Here is a 19,762-nt window from a genome sequence, read left to right on the forward strand (position 1 = left end):
CCACTGCACTCCAGCCTGAGTGATGAAAGCAAAACTCCATCTCAATAAATAAATAAAGAGGCAACTAGCTAAGCCTTTTGCCCTTCCGCCTTCTGCCATGTAAGAACACAGCGTTCGTCCCCTTCAGAGGATCCAGCAACAAGGCACCTGCCATCTTGGAAGCAGAAACCAGACCCTCTGAACTTGCCAATGGCTTGATCCTTCAGAACTGTGAGAAATAAATTTCTGTTCTTTATAAATCACCCAGTCTCAAGTACCTTGTTATAGCAGCACAAAGGGACTGAGGACCCCAATGATCCATTCTTCTAGGAAGCCCTGAACAAAGACTCTAGTTTCATTTTCTAGATTCTTTATAAACTTGAGGGAACCTTTTTGTCTTCAAAAACGAAAGAAAATTGGAAAGTTTTAAAAAAATTTACTTTTGGCACCAGGAAGATCTTGATCTCAAGTTTGAGACAATCAGATAAATTCCTAATAAGTAGAAGATTTCTGTGGGAAAATTTGACACAAAGGAGAGAAATCAGTGGCCCTTAGAAGGTATGTGTTCTAGTCCTGCCATCTCACCTGCTGCAACCATGGGTCACTTACAGGCCTTAGTTTTTTCCTCTTATGAAATAACTAATTGATTTCTAGAATCCTTTCAGGTCTTAATTTCTTGATTCCATGAAAAATAAGATGGGTGAAAATACAGCACAAAGCAGATCAAATTTTGAAACACTCTCCATTTAGCTATATAGTTTCTGCCAAAAATTATATATGCTAGCATTTTTTTTTTAAAGTCTCTGTTGGCTTTTTAAAAAGCCTCCTTAATTAAATGTAGCTTGTAGGAGGAGGCAAGAGTTGTGCTATTTTAAACCAAAAGGATTTAAGTGTGTTGCAATACATTTAAAGTATAAGACAACGTTTAGTGATTAGAAGGTGCCTATATTTTCTGTGTAACAGGAAGATACGAGGATGAAAAGTGTCACCTTGATTCTCTTTATTTGGGGTAGAAGCAGGGACACTGCACTCAGCAAGTACCCAAGTCACATAAACCTATTTCATTTCATCCTCTAGATATGTATCACTTAACTCAAAATGTAACTCTTCTTAAGAACTATTATAATGTCTTTTTTGTTTGATCTATGAATTGCTATTCTCAAATGCTACTTATAGCTTTATAGCTGTCTGGATAGTTTAAATGATGAGGTTGATTTCTGATTGACAATGGCTTAAGATTAGTAATATCTTAAAATAGTCTAACCCATCTCTTCAATTCAAAAATATACATATCAAAGAAAACTAATAAAAAATTATGTAAAATAATGAATGGCTTTTCTGTTTATCAAAATTTACTAAAGTATGGCAAAGGAATCATTAGGAGTGGAACAAAAAAAGAATCTCACATGTTAATACACTTAAAATCTGTTTTTTTCAAACAAATACTCTGCTGTCTGATTATCATCTCATGATATAATTAGCGCAAAGTGCAAAAAGTTCTCTGAATAAAGACTCTTAAGTTCTGCTAATAGACATTATAGCTCATGTGTGTGTGAGTGTGTGATGTGGAGGCTCAAATTTTAATGTAATATATGACTCATGTAATGCTAAAGGATTATATATAAAGTATGACTATAAAATAATCTTTCTGATTTCTAAACAAATATTTCAGTATTTGTACATCCAATGCAGTAATATCCTTTACAAAATAAACGTCCATGTTGCCATGTTATAAATATTTCTGAAACTTACTCATTCACTCAACAAACATTTATCGAATGATTACGAGATAGGTCAGACACTATGCTAGGTGCTGTGAAAGCAAAGGGAAACAGAGATGTTTCCTATGCTCAGGAAGCTCAGAGTCTATTATGGAAGCCAGTAATTCAAACAGAAAAATTGCTAAAAATATGACATAGTGAAGACCGTAAAAGATGTCAGCCAAATTGTGGTACACAGAGAGCAGAACTATAACGTCTGTCTGGGTAATCAGGAAAGGCTGCTCTTGAGGATGTGACGTAAGACTCTGGTCTCAAAGGCTGAGCAGGACTTAACCAGGAGAAGCAGGACGACCAAACAGAAGGAGCAGTTATGACTAGTCCTGGCATGTTGGAGGAATGAAAACCACACTTGGAGTTAATCATGATAGATTCTTTAGAACATCCTCAGTGATGGGGAATCTTCACTGTTTGAACCAAGTAAGAATTAGATGCAGAATGACAATGAGAGAAAATGATTAACCATTCACACAGGTTTGAAGGCTATTCCAAAGAGTGTCTCAAAATCCCTTAAGCAGTGAGAACACTGAAATAAGCTTAAAATTTGGCTTTTGGCTGGGAGCGGTGGCTCAGCCTATACCCAGCACTTTGGGAGGCTGAGGCAGGTGGATCACGAGGTCAGGAGTTCGAGATCAGCCTGGCCAACATGGTGAAACCCCGTCTCTACTAAAAATACAAAAATTAGCTGGGCACGGTGGCATGCACCTGTAATCCCAGCTACTCAGGAGGCTGAGGCAGGAGAATTGCTTGAATCCGGGAAGCAGAGATTGCAGTGAGCCGAGATTGCACCACTGCACTCCAGCCTCAGCGACAGAGCAAGACTCTGTCTCAAAAAAAAAGAGTTTGGCTTTAGTCTTGTTCACTGCTAGATCCCTGTACCTATAATTCTTAACAAATAAACACATAAACACACAAATAGAAAAGATGAGATCCATTTGTATATAAATAATAACAACAACTGATACTTGGTTATTTCTCAAGGAATTTTTTCATCATCATCATATAGAAATCATGAGATGTTTTTAAAAATCTTATTTCTTTATCATCATAATTCATATTTTTCTTTTTTACTTCTCTATTTTTCCTCCATTAGACTGTAAGTTCTTTGAGGACAGACTCTGTCATACTCATCTTAGTATCCCTAATACTAAGAATAATGGTAGTAACTAATAACTAAGTCGCATGAAGCATTTTTACTATGCGTCGGTAACTTTTCTAAGTGTAATATACTTATTAGGTTGATGCAAAGGCATTTGCACTTCCTGCCATTAAAAGTAATTGCCTTTGGACCAACCTAATAGCTCATTCAATCCTTATAAACCATGTCAGATAGATGCTATTATCTTTCTAATTTAACAGATGGGAAAGCAGAGGCATACAGAGGTTCAGAAACTTGCCCAATATCATATGATTAATAAGTAGAAGAGCTAAGATTTGAACCCAAGAGGCTTGACTCCAGAATCCACATTCTTAACCCCTATGCTATACTGCCTAGCACATTGTCTGGCATATAGAAGATATTCATTAGATGCTTACAGAGTAAAATCTGTAAATTATTACTACCATGAAAAGAACATTTTTCCTCATCTAAAAATGTAAATTTCTACTCAACAGAGGTTAGGTTTGCCAAAAGTCATATTTTGTTATTATCCCTAATATTTGCATGCAAACCTCTATTAGGCCACTTATATAGCCTAGTCTTTAGGCCAAGACTCAAACCAAGACTCAGCGACCATTAAATACCTTCTAGTTCACCAATTTTTTTCGCAAATACTTTCAGTTGTTTTTTCAGTTTACGGACCGTCTTATCCTGTTTTTCAAGTTGTTCCATCAAATCCTAAAGATAAAAAAGAGAAATATATCAGAAAGATCGAAACAGGCCTTCTAAAATGCATCAAGGGAAAACAGACACAATATCACAGAAACAACACTGTTAGTTTTACATAAAAGCTCCAGAAGAGCTCACTGGTGGAGCCACCACCTGGCTAAAATTGGCAGGCATGGGAAATGCAGCTACAATAAAAGCCGTATGTTAAAATATACAACGCAGTAAAATCCTTTACAGCGTGATGGACAGCAGGCTCACTGCAGAGTGTTTCCAGTAGACTCCATGCAGGAAAATCAACTGAATGCTTTGTAGAATGTATTGGTATTCCAGTAGAATGCTTTCTTTTAAAGGAGGACTGACTAGGCAAAAATAAATTTTGATGAATGCACAAAAAGGTTTGTGGAAAGCATGGTTGAACTTAGGTAGGAACTGACACTCCCCATGTTTGAAGCACTGTCTCTATGAGAGCCACCCTATGAGATTCTAAAATTAGCCCTGAAACTTAAGAATAGTTCAGAAGTTCTGGGAATTAAAAGATAAGTTGAAAAAAATAATCACAAAGAACAGGATAAAGAGTGGTCTGCTTACCTAGGACCAAAGTGGCAAGTGGCATAAGGCATCTATAAAATCTTGCAGGTGATATAATTTTGCTTATACAGAAGAAAGGGGTATTTATGAATGCCTTATGCAAAAACAGAAACAAAAGCAGTACACTTAAGGAGGAAGGTAAAAAAAAAAGTCCATGATTATCGGCTATTTAATAAAGAATTTGCTCAAATGACAGGCATGGTTAAAAACTCAATCAAAAAGAAAGTGGACAACAGTAGGCTCAGAAAGAGCTTAGAAGGGCTATGAGTCAGCAATGTGTGTGGTCTGTTATTCAGGTTATGGAGAAGAAAGGCATTCCAAATACAAATATTCATTTTCCAGTTTAGACAGGAGTAGATTTAGCTACTAGGCCAACCATTCAAGGGAATAGCTGCTATCTCTTCAAAGTGTTATGTTGTGCTTCTTGGATTTTACGTGATCTTTCAAATCACATTTTGCTTCCATCACACTGTAAGCCTAGTGTTAATAACAAACCAAACGTGACAATGGACTCAGGACACTGATAGAGGTGACACCACTGGCTAAAAGACAGCTGTGGGGAGAAACAGGTTTTGTGAAAATTTTGAAGAGACTTCCTGGGAGGGGGCAGGCAGCAGTGTGCTCTTCAGTTACAGAGGGCTATAAGTAGCAAGGAAGACAGCAGAAAAGCACTATGGTTTTACATACAATCATCCGTTTGTAAAGGGAAATCCGATATGACTGATACTTCTTAGGGTCATCTGCATATAATTCCTCAAAATACTGAAAAAACAGGCACAGTGGATATTTGTTTTTGTCTGTGTCTTTGAGGGAAATGCTATCTTTCAGCAAAATCAATTTTAAAATATTTTAAAATACAAATAGTGAAACTATGTATACTCGAAAGGCCCTGATTTGTCACCTTCCATTACCCTTTTATCTTTCTAGTATAGATTATTCTAATTATATATGTACAGATGTTTCTTGTGTGATCAAAGGAAACAGGCTGTGGCCAGGATGCCATCACTTAGCAGGCCCAGATAAGGCTGTCATTTCCCTCCTCCAACCTCCTGCCTTTTTACTCCCAGCCTCCGCAACACATGATGCTCACAACTTGCTGCACCTTTTTTTTTTTTTTTTTTTTTTTTTTTGCTGCCAGCAGCAGTGGCAAGAATAGGGGAGGCAAATATAATAAAAGTGAGAATAATAGCAATGTTCGCTTGTGAAGCTGGAGAGGCTGGTGGGAAGCTGTGCATCTTCCTTCGCTGAAAGACAGCATGGGGGAGGCCTGTGAAGCCTCTTCACTAGATGAGGCAGAAAAATCATTTTTGTGTTTTGTGTTGGTGGTAGGTAGGTGGGCAAGGTAGAGTTTCAAGAGTACTAAGCCCAGGTCTCCTGCTGGGCTTTAATATCCTACTCAAGTGTTTCTTATAGAAATGCACAATTTAGATTGAGAAAACAATGATTTTGAAAAAGTCTATCATTTCCTGTACTTATGTTTGAATCCATCCTCCTGAATTAGTAGTCAGTGTGATGGCAGGAGAAGCAGCTGACCTACAAAGGGTTTTCCCCAAACTCAAATTCATTAACTGGGCTCTATTAGCTTAGAATATAGGGGCTTAGTCTATTTTTTGTATTAGCTATGAAAAATTGCCAAGAAAATTAATATTGCAAACAAGGTTGCAAGAGAAATGTCTGACCAACTTAGTGAAAAAACCCTGGAAATCTGCCACCCAGAAGCATCTTTATTTCACGATTTCACCTTGTATTTTAAAACAATAATTTAAAGCACAGAATTTGTATGCCAATCAATCAACTCATTATATTATTCAGTATATTCAGCAATACTTAGTCATCAAAGCATTGTTAGTTTAATTTAAGCAACAATATACTTGAGCGTTGTAAAATAACACTTCAAAAATATTTTATGATTCAGAAAATTTTCCCCACAAATTAGTGAGATTTCAATCACTTTGGAAAGAGCCCACATACTGCCCCCACCCTCCTCCCTCATTCCCATGGTGGAGCCTCATACAGACAGACTGTGAAAAGAATACTTTTGCGTTTTGCTTCTAATTCATATAAAAGATAGTTGAATAAATGACACTAGAAAACTGTTTGTAATGTAAATTATCACTAATGGAGTAATGGAAGGATAATTCAGACTGTTAAATCTTCAGAGAAAATTCATACTATTTTATTATAGGTCATTAAAAATGTTAATTTAAAAAAGACACAAATCACCACCAATCCTAAACAACTTTTCTCAAAATCGGGCTAGCACTACAATATAGACTTTATATAGAAATGTGAAATTATCACTTTTTAAGGATTTTTAATATAGTAAATATATTTGTCAAAAAACTGTAAATCTGTAATAAAAGATTATGTGACTGAGAAAGAAATATTTTAGAAAATATTTTTGGCAAAAAAAAAAAAAAGGAACAAGGGAAAAAAAAGAAAACAGTCAGACTCCATGCCAGGGTTTAGAATCTGACAAGGAAAAAAACAATTTCCTCATTTGTTATACAAGTTCTGTTTAAAAGAACAGAAAATATGTAAACCTGAATCCTAACACACACACCTCCCTGACCTGGGAGCTCCATCCAACATCAACCAAAAACCCCTGCTTGGTTTTACCAACCGCCTTTCTCAACCTCAATTCTAACCCTACTTGTCTGCTAGAGATGGAGCCTGGGATGGCCTCAGTGGCTGCTTGGGGACCAAAGGTAAAGGAAGCCTGTCCCCATTCTCAGTTGTGACAATCACATAATAAACCTAGGATGGCAGAGGATCTGCAGCTGAAATGGAGGAAGCAGATCACCTGAGCTTCAAGGCCATCAAAAGCCCAGCCTGCACCCAGGTGGTTGTCTCCTCCAGGGCAGGTCTAAGAGCACTCAGCCCTCCGTGATAAATAGAACCTGTGCCTTTTTCCTTCCTACCAAAATATTTGTATTTTCTTTACTCTGTCTCTGCTGGAGTAAGAGGGGTAACAAGTACAGAGGGGTGAGTTTCTCCCAGCAAGAAAAACCCGTGTTTGATCAAAAAGAAACTAGACTGTCGGGCAGGCTAGGTTAAGAAGCATGTGGACCCGGCAGCTCTCCTTACCAAGTTTTCGTTGGTCAGCCGGGTGATCTCGTGCTGCAGGCTGGCCTCAATGCGGGCCTCTGGGGGCAGCTGCAGGTTCTGGGCCAGCAGCTGCTGCTGTCGGTTATTCTCCTCCTTCAGGCTCTGGATCTCCCCACGGAGGGCCTCGGCCTCATTCTCATGGCTCCTCTTCTGTGACTGGAGCTGGGATTCCAGGAGCCTGTGGAGAGGACACATGGGTCGGAAGGGGAGATGACACCCCGAGTCGCTGCCTAACGGGTGTAAGGCATCGTGTTCACTTGCAAGAGTAGGAAAAGCAGATATTCTTTAGTATCTGTGTATCTTCTGACTTGATTAAAGTCAAGAAACTAAAACAAGAAGCAGAAATAGAAACGAATGCTCTCACATTTGTGTCTTTCTGCATTATATAAAGTTCTCAGAGGCCCTAAGAAACAGGAGAGTTTTAGTTCTCTTGAAAGGTTCATAGGAGGCCAGGTGTGGTGGCTCACGCCTGTAATCCCAGCACTTTGGGAGGCTGAGGCAGGCGGATCACCTAAGATGAGGAGTTCAAGACCAGCCTGGCCAACATAGTGAAACCCCGTCTCTACTAAAAATACAAAAAATTAGTCAGGCATGTTGGGGCATGCCTGTAGTCCCAACTACTCAGGAGGCTGAGGCAGGAGAACTGGTTGAACCCAGGAGGCAGAGGTTGCAGTGAGCTGAGATTGCACCATTGCACTCCAGCCTGGGCAACAAACAAGAGCAAAACTTCATCTCAAAAAAAAAAAAAAAAAAAAAAAAAAAAGAGGGTCATAGGAAATGAGGATGTAAAAAAAAAAAATCAATTGAAAAAAACAGCTTTAATTTGCCTTGCATTTGCATTTATAAATTAGCATTTAAGTTGGCAAAGACAGTACAACTTTGCCACAAAACAACTCTGCACTATAAAGGCCAACATTACAAACTTCCAAATTAACTAAATGTGCCTTCAGAACTACAGTTACTAATTCCAGGCAGAGGGAATTATATTCTACTCCTATTCTGAAAGACAGAGAGGCTGGAACACCACTCCAGCCTTATATATACAGATTTACCCGAATCCACACAAATAGTTCTGAAATTTCCTATATATATTTTAGATCTGTCATCTTCTCTCTCCCCAAAAAATTACATATCAGAAACAGAATCCTAACAAGATGTGGTTTTAGAACACAAATATTAATAGGACCAAAAAAGTGGTTATTGCTTCTCCAAGCAAACATACAACCAGCTGTGCCCACAGGGCAGACCAGGCATTGGCAGTGAGAACACCAGAGTCAGAGCATCCTCCCTTTGCCACGCACCCCTCCTTCTACAGTCACTCTTTTCCAAATGCAAAGTTATGGTTAAGAACTAACTAATGTGAAGAAAAAAAAGACATTCTTTTATTCCAGTCCCTTGGTTGCCAATTGCTGGATAAAGCTTAATGATGCCATTGCAAGCAAACTGTTAACAGTGGACTAAAAATATTTTAGTGATTAAAACATTTCAAAAAGATCTGCAGCAATAACACCCCAAAGTTAATGACAAGGGTTAATGATGAGAACAAACAAAGCAGAATAAGCAAGCAGAAGCCCCTTGAACAAACATTTGAGTATTTTAAAAATTTAATTACTAAAATGGAATTTTAATGAGATTTTAAAGACAAATATCACTAGAGCAGATGAATGTCTGTGTTAGAAAGGTGCTGCTGTTTCAGTTTTATTTTCTCTCCTCTGAACATATTTAACGTGTTGAATTTGGGTAATTATTCTGAGCTATAGCAATGCAGAAAACTCTCCTGATTTGCTGTTTCACAAATGTGAATTTCATAATAACCACACAGAGCGCCAAATCATGCATTTCATCTTGCTTTTAGACAGCATGGTAATAATATATAAGAAGGTAGGCTGGGCACAGTACCTCAAATCTGTAATCCCAACACTTTGGGAGGCCAAGGCAGGATTGTTTGAGCCCAGGAGTTTGATACCAGCCTGGGCAACGAAGTGAAACCCTGTCTCTACAAAAAATAAAAAAATTAGCTGAGTGTGGTGGCACATGCTTGTGGTCTCAGTTGCTCAGGAGGCTGAGGCAGGAGGATTGTTTGAGCCCAGGAGGTCAAGGCTGAATTAAGCTGTGATCATGCTACTGCACTCAAGCCTGGGTGACAGAGCAAGACCCTGTGTCAAAAAAAAGAAAAGAAAAATGTAGCCACATTGCCATAGACACATATATCCTGTAGATCTATCTATAGGATGTGAGAAGCCACTGTCTCAGTAATAAATCTTAATCTCTCCCCCAATAGTTTGTGCCCTAATTGAAAGATTATGTTTTTCTTTTAACTCCTGGAAGAGAGAGATTCACAAATTTTAGTGTCTGAAGGGAAGTGTCTTATATTCACCATCATTCAATTTTAGCTTTAATAGTTATCTTGTAGTGAAGGTTTTTAAAGAAGGTGTTTGGACCGGGTGTGGTGGCTGACGCCTATAATCCCAATACTTTGAGAGGCTGAGGTGGGTGGATCACCTGAGGTCAGGAGTTCGAGACCAGCCTGGCCAACATGGTGAAACCCCGTCTCTACTAAAAATACAAAAAATTAGTCAGGCGTATTGGTGCACGCCTGTAATCCCAGCTACTCAGGAGGCTGAGGCAGGAGAATTGGTTGAATCCAGGAGGCAGAGGTTGCAGTGAGCTGAGATCGCACCACTGCACTCCAGCCTAGGCAACAGAGTGAGACTCCGTCTAAAAAAGAAAAAAAAAAGGTGTTTGGTTGAATGTTCTCAGTTTTACTGAAAAGCTTTGGACAAATAACACAATTACTAACACTAATTTACCCAAGAAGACAATCAATGCACAAGAAATACAGGGGTGAAAGTCAGGAGGTCACTGTTAGTAAGAAAAACAACAAATTAATAACATTCCATTTTGAGGAGACAAATATAACCTGTTGGCTTGTTTTAACCCTTCATAAACCAGCCACAGCTCTCCATCCTCATTCAACTCATGGTAATCCAGAGCAGATGATCTTCCATGCAAAAGGAACAACAATGCAAAACACAAAAGGATACAGGATGGTGATGAGGTGACGATGGTCAACAGCAGCACGCAGTATTTCAACATTTTATAAGTTTGTTTTTATTCATTATGACAACTTTAAGACATTACCACAAAAATTATTTTTGGTTAATTTCTAAAAATGAGTAACATGTAGCATCACATGTAAATGGATAGAAATTAGAGCAAAATAATCAAGGATGTAGAGCTACTTTTCCTGCAAAATAAGAAATGACTGGAAGGTGAGAAAGAGGTTCTGTTTTTGATGTTTTATTCAGCTAGCAAAGTGATCTAATACATCACATATTATATTAGAGGTTATGACACATATAGAACGAAAACTTCAGCTACTGTCTTTGTGTGGCAAACTTCATAATATTTTTCAAAATGAATTTTTAAGTCTTCTAGGTAGGAACGTTTTTAGCTTAATAAAACATAATTTCCCACATTAAAAAACCAGTTTTAAAAATTCTTATAGCAGTAACATAAATCAGAACATGTCCGAGGTTCTCAGCTTTTATGACATTATTTTTAAAAGCTTTTTTGCATCAAAAATTAATTGTATACCTGGAAAAACTGCTGTATTAGAGATGTATCACATCTTACTAAAAACGTGTAATTAGTAATGATAATGTTAGTAATCATTTATTTTCCACTTAGAATATAAAAATAATATTGAGTGTTTGCTCAGTGTCAGATGCTGTTCTACATTCTTTCACATGTACTAATTCAGTTTCCCCAGTAACCCAACATAAGTCATTTGCCACATTGCAGAGGAAGACGCAGAGGCTTAGAAGTAAGATACCCATGGAGGTTACACAGCTGGTAAGTAGTGGATCCCAGCACTGACTCTGGAGTCCAGGTTCTTACTCCTGCTATATTGTTGTTATGTTTACATAACCCAAATTCCAGGCATTGTCTTCTACTTTACATCTAGAGAGTTCATATCTCTCTAGAGAATTCACCTATTTACATGGTTTCCATTGTATTATTATACTCTGATGACTTCAAAATTTATATCTCAGTACACACATCTCTCCTGGCTACAGATTTATATACTCAACTGCCTAATAGATTTCTTTCTCTGGATGTTTTCCCAGCTCCTTAAATCCAATATGTATAAATCTACTGATCATCTTCACTGTGCATTTCCCCACACTCCGGTCCCACGATCACAAAATGGTATCACCACACCTAACCAAGATACGAGAAACCACGGAGACGCCTTCAGGCTTCTCCATCCCTCAACCACACATTCAATAAACCAAACAGCTTTCTGACTTCGTCTTCTTATGTATCTTTCAAAACGTCCCATTTCTGTCAATCCTAACTGCCACCAGCCAAGCCCAAGCCACCATAATCACTGGGTTACAGGAACACTCTCTGGTCTTTATGCTTTCAATTTTGTTCTACTGCAGTCTATTCTCTAACATAACAGCCAGGGCTAGCTTTCCAAAAATCAAATCTCATCACACCATTCTCCTACTTAACACCTTTCAGAGGATTCCATTATCTTTGGAATAAAGTCCAAACCCTCTCAGCTGTCTCCCCAGCAGCCTATAATCTCAGTGAGAGTAGGAACCACGTTTATCTTGCTTATTACTGTATTCCCAGTATGTGGCACAAGGCCTGGCATGAAGTAGGCGCACTGGTGATTGAATAGCTAAGTAGATGGAAGAACATTGTGATACAATACAGTTCTTTCTATATTAACACATTCTTAGATATAACATATGTTTATAATTTAAACTGATAAATTAAAATTTAAGTATAACCAAATACTTTCATAAGCATTCTCCACCCTTGTCCATAAAAGAAGATAAGAAGTACAGTCATCTTTCAATATCCATTGGGTTCCAGGTCCTCCCTTGGATAGCAAGATCCACAGATGTTCAAATCCCTTATATAAAATTTGCATACTATTTGCATATAACCATGTACATCCTCTGTACACTTTACATCATCTCTAGATTACTTATAATACCTAAAAACTTGTAATATGTAATCTCTAGATTACTTACAATACTCTGTAAATAGTTGTTTTACTGTATTGTTTAAGAAATAATGATAGGGCCGGGTGCAGTGGCTCACGCTTGTAATCCTAGCACTTTGGGAGGCCAAAGCGGGTGGATCACCTGAGGCCTGGAGCTCGGGACCACCCTGGCCAACGTGGTGAAACCGCATCTCTACTAAAAAAAAATACAAAAATTAGTCAGGTGTGGTGGTGGGCACCTATAATCCCAGCTACTCAGGAGGCTGAGGCAGGAGAATTGCTTGAACCTGGGGGGCAGAGGTTGCAGTGAGCTGAGATTGCTCCACTTCACTCCAGCCTAGGCGAAAGAGGGAAACTCCATTTCAAAAAAAAAAAAAGAAAGAAAAAGAAAAGAAATAAGAAAAAAGTCTGTACATGTTCAGTACAAATGTAATTTAAAAAATATTTTCCATCCTCCATTGGTTGATTCCACAGATACGGATCCAGTGGATATTGAGGGCTGACTGCACCTTACTTTTTGTATGGCAATATTCTTCAGTTTATAAAGTATGTATGTTTACCAATCCTGAAACTATCCATCAAGAGACCCAGAACAATAGACTACGGCTTTGCTGGGAAGGAGGGTGGTAGTAAGGCCAAGGGGAATTCCAGATATGAGCCTTCATTCTCCTATCCTAGAAGTCATGGTGCCCTTTTAGAGTTACATGGCCAACACTGAGTGATTCCAGATACCTCATCACTTCTTTTCACTCTTAAGTTTCAACTACTGAAAACTGCAGTTGCCCCTACAAACCTTCACAAATAACCATCCTGAATAACAAATGAAAGTGACTACCTAAGATTGTACGACCTGAGCAGGTGGTTTCCTTCTCAAGGCAGCCCCTTAAAGCTAAGACATTAAATATTTTTAAAATCTTGCTTTATTTAAAGCACATTTTCCCTGACACCTTTTGTCAATACTATTACCTTATATTATAATGAAGATCTTAACTCGAAATACATTGGAAACCTTGGATTCCCTTTGAAGGCCAGTTAATGTCTAATATAAATGAATGTACGAACACTTTTACTGTACAAGAGGCTGGCTTGAAGGCTAAAGATCAATACAATTAAACCAAAATAAATAAAAGAAGGATCAACTTACCTGTTTGTTTCTTTCAAACCAATGTATGCTTGTGCTATTTCACCTTTATCTTTCATTTTTTGTACATCTTCCAAAAGTATTGTGGAATCTGTCATTGTATTCTGAGAGGGAAATAACACATTTACGCATTAAGATTCAACTTAAAAGCTTTGGACATATAACACATTTATTTGGTATAATTGGGGGGCAGTGGTTATGTGCTCCACCACACCTGTGACCCACCAAAGCATCAGCCCCAAACTCATGTAACTGCAGAGGGGAGTTTGGCCCAGGTAGTTAAGAAGAGGTACCTTCAGTTTTTCTCCTGAGAAACACTAGCACTCTACTACAAAGGTGGGAAGATTCTACAATGTCACGGCCCTGTAAATGAAATCACTGATGGGCCATATATGTGTTTTACATTATGTGAAAAAATATACTTTTTTTAATAAAGTATATAATATAGTATATACAGCATTAGAAAAATAACCAGGCACCTATTTAATGGAATGTACAAAGCCATTCTTTCTACTACTTCTTGACTAGTTACAATGAGCAGATGCCCCAATAAAACACTGAAAGTCTGACATAAAGTTCACTTTTTCATTAAAAACTCAGAAAAAGAAGGTAGTATTCAGATTACATGCTTCAGCAAAATTAAGTTTTTTTCTCACATTCAGTTCTTTTTTCCTCTAGTATAATATAACATAGTACTTAAGCTTTTGAAATAAACATCTGGCAGGTCAGAATTATTAATTATTTTATATAAAAATAACTTTTTTGCCAACATTTTAATTTTCTTTTTAATTTTCTCCATTTAGTCAAATCTGTCTGACAACCAATGTAATTTCAAAATCTTCTTCTATTCAGCTACTCTGTCTTTCTAGACAAGAGTAAGAGATAAGAATCACTGCTGGCAAACCACCATGGAACATGTATACCTATGTAACAAACCTGCATATTCAGTACATGTATCCCAGAACTTAAAGCAAAAAAAGAACCCCTGCTGTGTAGCTTCTAAAAAATAATATACTTCAGAACCCAATGGCTTTGTCTAAATGGAAACATTTCCACATAAAATTCAACTCAAAAGTTTTTGGACCACATATTTGTCTAAATAGTGTATGTCTGATTCTTTAGTAAACATGATCTAAGCTCAGGCCTTGCAATGAAACAGACTTAATAAAATACACTTCAAATACCATGATCTTAAAGACAAGTTCCAAGATAACTTTAATGCCAATTAGAGACTTACAAATGCTTGTTTCTGAATTTCAATGTGTATTTTAAAAATTCTTAAAAAAAAAACCACTTTTCTCTTAATGCTATCCTTTTGTAAGTTTATAAATGCTTCCTCTGAGAAGACCAACTATAATCTCATGAAACATACTAATAAATAGTTTACATTTTACTGAATTTTAAAAATCTTTCCCATTAAAACCACAGAGTATTTTTTTTAGCTATGTTTTGTAAATATTTTAGTAACTGTTTTACAAAGAGCTTCTTTTTTCTCTTTCTCTGAAAGGAATAAAATCTTTCTGTTTTATAAAGGGCCATACTCAGATTTTTAAGACCCATAAGTAATAACTTTCAAAGACCCAAGTGTTTACATCAAATAATGCTATCTGTGTGCTCTGATATCTCAAGACTTATGTGGTATGGTTTTGAACTTTTAGCAAATGAGGTAACTTGATCAAATTACCTAATCCAAGAGAAGAAAGGCTTCTTAGTATGCTTCTCTCCTGGGCAGTAAGTCACCAGTTCTTCCCTCATTCTGACTGCCTTAGCTAAAAAGTGGCACTTGGGGAATGGGATCAGATTTGGGCCACCAGCGTTTAGGAAGTTCCTGACTCACTGCTCAAACTTTGTCTCTCTTAAGCCTGTGACCAGAAGTTCTAAAAGGGTTGTGCTATATAGGAAAATTCCAGCAATATCTGTCACTCAGTACATAGAGAAACAAGATATGGTAGAGAAATTTGACTTTGCAACCTCGTCGCGAGCCACTTTTCATTCTAGCTGTGGACTCTACTCAGGGAGATGAAAATGGCAGCAAAGAACAGTGTGCTCAGCTCCTCAGGCTCCTCTTCATCCTTAACCAACAAGCCCGCCACTGGTAGATATGAGAGCTCAGGAGAGCCTGTGCTTTTGAGTGTACTCCAAGTTAAGGGATTCCCTCCCCAGCCTGTGGACAGCCTACCAGAACTACGGCAGTGAGTCATAGAGCTGCCTATGAATTAGAAGTCATGGAGTCTCCTCTATAATCTAGACTGGAGCCTACTACAACCACTGTTTCCCTACTGACTTCCCAAATCAGAAGGAGTCAAATCGGAAATTCACTTACAAATATCAAAATAGACTTGGTCAGAAAGTATCAATTGCCTTTATTGGGGGATACTTGTAAACTGAAGTTAGGATTAAATAGAAGTATTTACTAAAAAAAAAAAAAAAAGTATAATTACCTTGTCATCCTGAGAATCACAAGTCAGCAAGCACAAAAAACAGAGAAAACAATAAACCCTTAGTTCCATAAATAAATTTCATCAGTGAGTCCCTATCATAACAGATAAAAGCTAATTTAAAAACAGCCATGAGCTGTTTCTCTAAAATTATATATACATTAACATTCCTGGAACTGTCATAAAACAGATACTAATATATATTTATGTGTTGACAACTTCTATTTCCAGGAACAAGTGCTTGAAATTCTTTTAAAATTGTTTTGATTTTTCTGGTTATAAAATATCTTTGAGTATGTGAGAGAATGACCCTCCTGTTATTTATGTGGGTGAAATTCTTATCGTAGGTCTGTGGAGTTAAAGTTATGTCCCTCACAGAAGTCATTTGTCCAAGGGAAGATTCCCAGAATACTCTAGAGGTGGAGCCAATACACAAGACCTGCCTGGGCTGGATCACCCCTAGCTCACAGGGTGTTGCTCACCACTGCCCTGCAATGGAGTGGTGACATGATGTGTCTCTCATGTCTAGAAACTGAGAGGGACAAACAGCCCTGGGGAGTCTGGAAGATCTTAATTAGTGTCAAGGGCATTTCTCCTAGGAGGGGACACGAGTGCTACCATGTTTAAGCTGGGAGCTGAGGAACTTAGGTACCTCAGTTGGACAGGGTCAGCCCATTAGGGTCAGGAGAGCAGCTGTCACATGGGGTACATGAGCTGGGCAAGGGAGAATGTGTGATAGCAGAACTATGTGCTCTGTTAGCCGGACTGTTTTTATGTCCTTTGCTTCATTTTTCTTTTCCTTTCTCTTGATTTTTACTAAGATTTCTTGTGAGATTACCACATTGCAACCCCATAAATATATACAATTATTATTTGTCAATTAAAATGTTTTTAAGAAAGAATACTAATTTGTCTCAAGAGAACTAGAGAAAGGAATCTTGATTTTGGACTCTCCTCAAGCTAGATTGCAAGCCTTGTTTCTTGAGGCCCAGCCACAGTGGTAGCCAAGGGAACCAACTGAGACAGCCCTGGGGTAAGGTGCAACCTACATGGCCAAGCCAAAATGGGGGCTCTTCTCATTTCTGGCTTAAGGGGTTTATGATTATGATTATGATTATGATTATTTTGAGACGGAGTCTCGCTCTATCGCCCAGGCTGGAGTGCAGTGGCACGATCTCGGCTCACTGCAAGCTCCACCTCCCAGGTTCACACCATTCTCCTGCCTCAGCCTCCCAAGTAGCTGGGACTACAGGCACCTGCCACCACACCCAGCTGATTTTTTGTATTTTTAGTAGAGACGGGGTTTCACCGTGTTAAGCAGGATGGTCTCGATCTCCTGACCTCGTGATCTGCCCGCCTCAGCCTCCCAAAGTGTTGGGATTACAGGCGTGAGCCACCATGCCTGGCTTGTGATTTATTTTAAAGTAAGAAAGCCCATTTCTCTATGTAACTCCACTATTACTGGAATTTTATTCCCCCAAATTAGTCAAACATCTTGTTTTTAGAATTTGATATTTTTTGGACCAGTGTTGATCTCAGGTGTGAGTTGCCTTCATCAAGTCCGATTATACGTGCCAGGCACAGTATCTAAACTGCATTCAGAAATACCATTTCTAAGAGGAGTACTCTCAGATTTTCAGGCATCCAGCTCATTATATATCATGGATTTTTTTATATGACACAGTGCACAGTTGGGATGCTTGATTGCCTTGAGTCCTGTCATGCTCTGCTGTGTGCACAAGGGCAGGGAGGCAGTCCAGGTTTTCAAGGTGATCACTCAGATTCCCTCTGATGGCAAATGACAGAGAGGCCCATCTGTCCTCAGCATATGGCAGCACTGGGTCTCAAATGAAGGCAGGGAAGGACTTCAAAGGGCCATCTATATCCTCAGTGCAAGAGTCCTTTCTGTTGAATCCTTAAACAGCCCCTCCCACTGGGACAGCACCCCCCTACTAAACAGAACTGCCTGAAGTGAGCAGAAATCATCTCCATGTAACTTCCTCTCACTGATGTCACTTCTAACTGGTTCATCTGTTACTTCTCCAATTAAACCAGCTATTTTCGACAAATGATTTTAAAGTTGTATTTAATGCCTTCCCGCAGTAAGAAAATTTAGAGATTTTTGTATTTAATAAAATTTTATTTTAGATCAAAATTTATTGTGGCCAGATTACTACAAAAAGATTAACTTTGAAACTCATGAGAGAGGAAACTTTGTGATCATTTGGGATTCCCCTGGCTTTTTGCTCATTCCAATTTATACTTACAATAGTTTTAAACAACACTGGGACTTTTTTTTAAAAAATGATGAATCCTCAGTTAGATTAAAAATGCTGTTAAGTGTTCGCTGCATTATAAACTGGAGGGAATGGATAAGAAGATATTGAGGCCAGTCCCCGAACACCCAGTTTAATTGTGTGCTTGAGCTTACCTTGGGTTGGATGGCCTCTTTCTGGCTCACCAGTTGAGACCTTAAGATGAGGACTTCCTCCTTGCGGACATCAAGCTCTTCGCTCACAGAGGTCAGCTGCTCCATGAGGACACGGTAGGCAGGTGCACCTGGGGCGGTCACCTCTGGGGCACTTTTCTCACTGAGGGCCTTGCGCAACTCATTTAGCTCATTCTTCAGTTTTTTGTTTTCTGATTCTAGTTCTTGACGCTGTATGAAAAGACAAAGAAAAGTTCATTGCTGTCATCCTCAACTTTACGTTGGATGCTCAAACTTCTCCCAAGCTGGTAGAAGAATTCTGCTGAAAAAGTTCATCAGAGTTACCCTAGTGAATGGCTTCCTAGGTTCTGCCAGGAGCCCTGCTTTGCAAATTAAGGAAGTCTGACATCAAGTAGAATTGAGCAAGGTCAATGGAAGTTTGCTTCATCAGCCCAAATTCCAGAGTCAAATGTAGTATTCTGGCCTGCCCAGGGTGTGTTCACTGGCATGGAGAGATTGCTGAGTCCCAGGGGGTGAGTTTAGCCAGTGCTATGGAGCCTAGCTTTTGTTTGCAGATAAATATACATGAAATTTGAGGGTCCAGCTGGCCAGGATATTTCCAATGAATGATTCAGATGGGTGGATCCCTGAAATCTTTAGTAGTCTCCTCTTACTTCCTTTATAAAGCAGAATGGAAAGACTATTGAAATGTTAGGCTTTTAACTTCTGATTAAAAAAATTTACCATATCATTCAAACCAGTAAAACTCCCTTTTGTGTCTAAATGACAACAAATAGTGCATTTTTCAAACTTCTTTTCTGTGTGACACACTTGTGACATTGTGGGCGGAGCCTTGGGAGGCAGGAGGCAAGGCTGAAGGCCTTCCTTCAACCATCCAGAAGGATATGCACATCCTCATCCTTCCAATAGTTCATGTCCTACCAGCCAGCCCCTGCCACCAGTTAGTGCTGCCCACTCCATGCTCTGTTCAAACAATGGCAATAGGAACCCGGAATAGAGTGCCACTGACACTAGAACACAAGTGTCACAAGATACTGGTTGGGAAACACAGATACAGACAGGCACTTAAAAGCACCATGGCGCCTCATTTAGCACAGGACACAAGGCCTGATGATACTGAAACACTTGTGTATAAACACTGAATATTTTATTGTTTCTTCGCAGAGACAAAATCTTAGGTTTGTAGCACCATATCAGTCCTTTCAATGTGTTATATTAAAACTATTTAGGCTGGGCACGGTGGGTCACGCCTGTAATCCCAGCACTTTGGGAGGCCGAGGCAGGTGGATCATGAGGTCAGGAGATCGAGACCATCCTGGCTAACACGGTGAAACCCCGTCTCTACTAAAAAAATACAAAAAATCAGCCGGGCGCGGTCGCGGGCACCTGTAGTCCCAGCTACTCGGGAGGCTGAGGCAGGAGAATGGCAT

General features: G+C 38.8%; 1 protein-coding gene across 4 annotated transcripts in view; it reads right to left on the bottom strand.

The window, feature by feature from the left end:
* Positions 1-19,762, bottom strand: part of MYO5A (myosin VA) — a 222,693-nt gene that overhangs the window by 25,662 nt on the left and 177,269 nt on the right. The window contains exons 28-33 of one of the 4 annotated variants that reach the window (XM_024232518.3): positions 18,315-18,542; positions 13,449-13,549; positions 10,202-10,282; positions 7,261-7,459; positions 4,861-4,935; positions 3,501-3,594 (exon numbers count right to left, since the gene is read on the bottom strand). In XM_024232518.3, the coding sequence (XP_024088286.2) occupies positions 3,501-3,594; positions 4,861-4,935; positions 7,261-7,459; positions 10,202-10,282; positions 13,449-13,549; positions 18,315-18,542 (778 nt within the window). The remainder of the gene's footprint in view (positions 1-3,500; positions 3,595-4,860; positions 4,936-7,260; positions 7,460-10,201; positions 10,283-13,448; positions 13,550-18,314; positions 18,543-19,762) is intronic. The other 3 variants (XM_054531491.2, XM_024232521.3, XM_024232523.3) reach the window with 3 other exon arrangements.

The sequence above is a fragment of the Pongo abelii genome, chromosome 16, assembly GCF_028885655.2.
Source record: "Pongo abelii isolate AG06213 chromosome 16, NHGRI_mPonAbe1-v2.0_pri, whole genome shotgun sequence".
In the NCBI taxonomy this organism is placed as follows: Eukaryota; Metazoa; Chordata; class Mammalia; order Primates; family Hominidae; genus Pongo; species Pongo abelii.